The 5,810-nt window shown below is 33.6% G+C and overlaps 1 protein-coding gene across 3 annotated transcripts; it reads left to right on the top strand.

Moving 5' to 3' along the window:
• The first annotated feature begins 1,701 nt into the window (after nucleotides 1-1,701).
• LOC142548586 (serine carboxypeptidase-like 51) lies at nucleotides 1,702-5,504 on the top strand. Of its 3 annotated transcripts, XM_075656994.1 has the most exons (13): nucleotides 1,709-2,053; nucleotides 2,190-2,284; nucleotides 2,412-2,519; nucleotides 2,604-2,844; nucleotides 2,960-3,003; nucleotides 3,087-3,154; nucleotides 3,239-3,344; nucleotides 3,450-3,649; nucleotides 3,732-3,801; nucleotides 4,592-4,642; nucleotides 4,816-4,868; nucleotides 4,961-5,093; nucleotides 5,335-5,504. In XM_075656994.1, the coding sequence occupies exons 1-13, from the start codon at nucleotides 1,915-1,917 to the stop codon at nucleotides 5,401-5,403; spliced, it is 1,377 nt and encodes a 458-aa protein (XP_075513109.1). In that variant the 5' UTR covers nucleotides 1,709-1,914; the 3' UTR covers nucleotides 5,404-5,504. The 3 variants fall into 3 exon arrangements, 2 of the variants coding, with proteins under 2 accessions (XP_075513102.1, XP_075513109.1); XR_012820979.1 differs by having other exon boundaries at nucleotides 1,702-2,053; nucleotides 3,087-3,344; nucleotides 4,816-4,879; XM_075656987.1 differs by having other exon boundaries at nucleotides 1,704-2,053; nucleotides 3,087-3,344.
• The last annotated feature ends 306 nt before the right edge of the window (nucleotides 5,505-5,810 follow it).

Genomic DNA, 5,810 nt, shown 5'->3' with positions numbered 1-5,810 from the left:
TTGCAATATATATTTAAATATAACACAAATCATAATTATACAATAAAACATTATTCTATGAATACATGAAAAATAGATTATTGTACATTTATATTCTACCATTATATTGTTCATTTTCAGAGAAATCGTTGAGAAAATCTGCAGCATCAATATTGTTCATTTCTATCCCACCAACATATTGATCATTTCCAGAGAAATCATTCATAAAATCACCAGCATCAAAATGAGTTGAATCACTCAAACGGTCACTGCGTTCAGTGAAGTTGGTCTCCTTTTCTTTCCCCTTTAATGATTCTTTATAAAGTTTACAAAGGTGCTCAGGGGCTCGACAAACTTTGGACCAATGTCCTGGAGTACCACATCTGTAACAAGAACTTTCATATCTTTTTGAGTGCTTCTCATTAACACTTGTATTCTCATGATGCCTTTTCTGTGGATGGTTTGAGACGTTCTTTTGAGATGAGTTATAAAAATAACTATCTCGATTATTTTCAAAACCACGGCCTTGACCACGACCACGGCCAATTCCACGTCCACGTCCACGTCCGCGTCCACGACCTCGACCTCGACCAAAACCTTGTCTTTGAATTTGATTTTGGTTTCCAGGTTTAAATTCATTTTTACTTACAGCATTTACTTCTGGAAATGCTGTTGATCCAGTGGGTCGGGACTGATGATTTCTCATTAATAGCTCGTTGTTTTTTTCCGCCACAAGAAGACAGGCGATGAGTTCAGAATATCTCGCGAATCCACGTACTCTATATTGTTGCTGTAGAGTAATATTTGATGCATGAAACGTGGAAAATGTTTTTTCAAGCATCTCAGATTCTGTGACCTCATGTCCACAAAATTTTAATTGCGAGATTATTCTATACATCGCCGAATTGTAATCACTGACTTTTTTAAAGTCTTGGAATCTCAATGTATTCCATTCATCCCGGGCGGTCGGAAGTATAACTTCTCTTATATGTTCGAATCTTTCTTTTAATCTCTTCCACAAAGCCATGAGATTTTTTTCAGTCAGATATTCACATTTCAATCCATCGTCGAGATGTCGACGCAAAAATATCACGGCTCTTGCCTTTTCTTGTGACGTGCATATGCCATTTTCTTTAATGGTCTCGCTTAGACCCAATGACTCAAGATGCATTTCTACATCTAGAGTCCATGGCATATAATTCTTTCCTTTTTCTTCTGTTTGGAGCTTGGAAAAGTATGTAGGACTTTTAGAGCTTCGTGCTGATAACGTGTTGTGAAAAAGTAAAAATTTATGGTAAAAAGTAAAAATCTCAAACTCTCAAAATTTACCAAACTACACACTTTATAATATTTTTCTCTCTACTCAATTGTGATTTTCTTCACAAATGAGAGATCTATTTATAGGAAATCTTTACAAATAATCCAAAAATAAAATACGTCATTACCTACATCATCACACACTAATTTTCAATATTTACAACTCTTATTTTCAACATTCAAATATTCAACATTCAAATATTCAATACTCACATTTTAAATATATTTTTCAACATATGTGACCACTTTTTTTTTTAAAAAAATATATTTTTAGAACTTAAAAAAAATATTTTAATTTTTTTTATCATATACTCCAATAAATTTACCCATAAAAAAGTCACTCACTAAAGAATTAAGACACGCGGTGCTGAAAAATTAAATAGAAATAAACAGTGAAATCAAGTAGCTTTGGTCTATCCTATTGATTTGCAACCCCACTTTTTTGGTTATTTCCGTTGAAGTCAGAGATAAGAACTAAAGAACACCGTCCAATCACGATCCCATTTTTGCATATAAAACGTCATTCCCACTGTGCCATTTCCCACTTCTGCACTGCCTATTGCTTTTATTTTTTTAATTCTGTGAAGTGGAAAAGTTTGACTTTTTCCTGATTTTGGAATGGAAAAGTCCCATTTTGTTGTACGTCTTTTTGCTTATCTCGTGTTCTTCTTTCCACTTTTTCTTCAAGTATCAGCAGCTAAAGCTGCAGGAACTGGAGATGGATCAGAGGCGTGGGGATATGCTGAAGTCAGGCCCAGTAAGCTTTTTTTTTTTTGTTTTCTGAAAAGATTCAATTTTTATTTATTTCATTTTTCATGTTTCGGATGAGAATTGCGTTCATTCACTGCTCTGATTTCGTGTCTTGTTTGGACTGTATCGTGTATATGCAACAGGAGCCCACATGTTTTGGTGGTATTACAGAAGTCCAAACAGGGAGCAAGATCCAAACAAGCCATGGCCAATCATTCTTTGGCTGCAGGGTGGACCTGTCAGTATATTATTATACTTAATAAATTTTCAAAGATCATTGCACATCTTGATCTACATCATCAAATGAATGACACCCTTTTCATCTGATTGAGATTTTACGCTATTGTCTGAATCTGGTTAATTAGGGTGCTTCTGGAGTTGGGATTGGGAATTTTGAAGAAATTGGGCCATTGGATACAGATTTGAAGCCTAGAAATTCGACATGGCTGAGCGTTGCCGATCTCTTATTTGTGGTGAGAATTGTGTCCTCAGAATGAGCCAAATGTTAGATAATTTTATATTTTTTTGTTTTATTTAATTATTTTGTTTTCGTGTAGGATAATCCTGTTGGAACTGGATACAGTTTTGTGGAAGATCCAAAAATTTTGGTGAAAACTGATTATGAAGCTGCGACTGATTTAACTACACTTTTGATTCAAGTTTTTAATAGAAACCAGTCTCTCCAAAAGAGCCCACTTTATATAGTTGCAGAATCTTATGGAGGAAAATATGCTGTTACCCTTGGATTATCAGTTCTCAAAGCTATAGAATCTGGAAAATTGAAGCTCAAACTTGGAGGTGATCATTATTCTCTAATGGAAAAAAATCAAACATTGCAATGTTTTAAGAAGAACCCAAGCTTGAATCTTGAAATTTATTGAGATTTCTGATTTTTAAATTTTCTTGTACCTAGGAATTGCATTGGGTGACACTTGGATTTCACCAGAAGATTTTGTGGTATGAACTCAACATTCTAAATTAAATGTAGATTTTGGCAACTTAGTCAAGTAATGCTCCAAGATTTCACATGTTAACTGCAGTTTTCATGGGGTCCTCTCCTCAAAGATGTCTCCAGGCTAGACAACAATGGCCTAAAAAAATCAAACAGGTCTACTTTTGCTTCATTCATGTTCTTGTTTCTCAGAAGAAAATATATTGCTGCTATGTTGATAAATTTACGTTCAGAAAACAGTTTGGCTGAGCAAATTAAACAAGAACTTGATGCTGGTGAGTTCGAAGAGGCTACCGACTCATGGAGCGAGCTCGAGGATGTTATTACTACTAGCAGTAACTCAGTTGTAAAAAATTCTCCATGTCCCTTAAATTTTTCCTCCAAATCTTAAAATTGATTCCGACGACTCAATTCTCGATGGATTTAATTTCTCTTGATGGAATATTTGCAGGATTTCTACAATTTTCTATTGGATTCAGGGATGGACCCTGTATCATTAACAGCTTCGGAGCTATCTCAACACATAGCGATGAACCGGTACTCGAGATATTTGAATTCGCTGAGGTCTACTGCAGGTGGTGATGGTGATCTTGATAGTTTAATGAATGGTGTGATAAAAAAGAAACTGAAGATTATACCAAAAGACGTTCAGTATGTGAATTTTTGTATGTTTTCAACAATTCAGTAAATTTTTTCTTTTCATATTGATGATGGGCTTGTGTTGTGTTTGCAGATGGGGTGGGCAATCAGATCTTGTTTTCTCTGCATTAGAAGCAGATTTCATGAAGCCGAGGATCGATGAGGTGACAGATTTGAGTATTTTGTGAAACAGAGTTCTTGATTCATCTCACATCTCAAAATATTTCATGTTTTATAGTAGTTATTAATTAATTTCTTCATGACTTTACGCAGAAAATACTGAAAATATTTCATTTTCTGGTTCTTTTCTTGCATAGAGTCGTCTTTGATCGCCCAAGATTTCTGACTTTCGAGTGTGTTCTTCACTGAATATCTAAGCTCCATTAACTCTGCTTTTCAGCAGACCGGACCCATGATCATATTGGAAATAAAATTGAAATTTTGTGCCTATAAGATTTCATGCATCCTTGAATCTATTCAATAAATTAGATCGCTTTTGAGACACATCTGTTATTGAAAATCTTTGTGGTCTGTTATTTTGTAGTTAAATCCATTCCTACTATAAAACATTAAGCAAATCTAGAGTTCATGAAACACAATTTGATGCGATTTTTCGAACATTTTGAGTCAATGGATTAATATTCAATTCAAGCACCAGTTTCGCCAAATTAAAGAGGTTTCTTTGGTTATTTTATTCAGATTGCATTTGAATCGATGCATTTCAAATATATTCTAATGTAGAGAAACAATCCACCATGTTAATTAATATGAATTTCAAGTTCACTAAATAATGAAATCATTTGACATTCATCTATTTTATTTAAGTAATGCCTAGTATGAATTTAAAATCTGATATTTTATTTCATTGTTAACAATTAAACCATAATCCAAATCTATAGATTTCAAATCTATCTTAACGAATGAAATCTTAATATTTTTTAAAACCATTCTTAGGTTGATGAGTTGCTGGCTAAAGGAGTCAATATGACCATTTACAGCGGTCAAGTAAGAACTCTATTCTTGTGTTTCCCCCTCTCATTGTACGCAAATTGGTTTTTATCAAGGAAACATTAATGTTTTTTAGAATTTCGACTTAATATACTTCAAATTATAATGTTCATTTGTACAGATTAAATTTGTAATAAAACTGATATGAATTTGTTTCCATGATCATACAGTTAGATGTCATTTGCTCAACAAAAGGAACCGAAGCATGGGTGTCAAAGCTCAAGTAAGTAAAAGGCGAGTCTCTCGTACATGGTTGTGATATACGTCGTCTTTATATGTATATTCGCTAAGATGTAATTCATTTTTATGTGGCAGATGGGATGGGCTGAGAAGTTTCTTGAGCATGGATAGAACACCAATCTATTGCGGGCAAGAAAAGATGACAAAGGGTTATTTCAAATCTTACAAGAGCTTACATTTCTACTGGATTCTTGGAGCTGGCCACTTTGTTAGTCTATTTTTCTTTTCTGTTTTTTTCAAAAATCAATCCTTATGTCTTACTCTTTTTTTTGGAAACCAATTAATTGTCGGTGATCGAAACGCCAATAATCCCATTTCCAAAAATATAGAAAACAGATATATTGTTAATTAATATTAAATAATTTGTCCAAATAAATAATAAAGTTCTTCGTATTCATACACAATCACACATAATTGGAGTTGATTTATGTGTTTTGTCTGAATTTCAGGTACCCGTTGACCAGCCCTGTGTGGCACTGAGCATGATTCGTGGCGTCACTCAGTCTCCAGTTGCATAGATGTCAAATTTGTAATTTGCATCGAATTTGCAAAATATGATGATTTAAAGAAATTAAGCATTTTAAAATCAAACCATTCAATAAAAATTCTAATTAATGCATTTTTATGTATGTAAGTAGGGATGACAATGAGATCGGAAAGAGTTCAATGAATTTCAGAATCTATCCAACCAAGGAAAAGTGAACCGGCCTCACAACCTGGCCGATTGGAGGCAAATCGTTAAATTTTACATACAATTTTAATTCTGATAAATACAAAAAATCTAAAAATTAATGGGTTTTTTTTTTTTAAATAATGTAATTTTAAAAAAAATTCAAAAATAATGTAAAAAAAAAAACCTTTTCAAAACTACGGCAGCGTCCGCGCTTCGTAAGCACGGACGCTGGTCCACGTAATAGCCGGTATA

Source organism: Primulina tabacum, chromosome 1 (assembly GCF_025594145.1).
Source record: "Primulina tabacum isolate GXHZ01 chromosome 1, ASM2559414v2, whole genome shotgun sequence".
Taxonomy (NCBI): Eukaryota; Viridiplantae; Streptophyta; class Magnoliopsida; order Lamiales; family Gesneriaceae; genus Primulina; species Primulina tabacum.
Note: the sequence above shows the minus strand (reverse complement) of the source record. Positions and strands in the feature narration are given on the sequence as shown.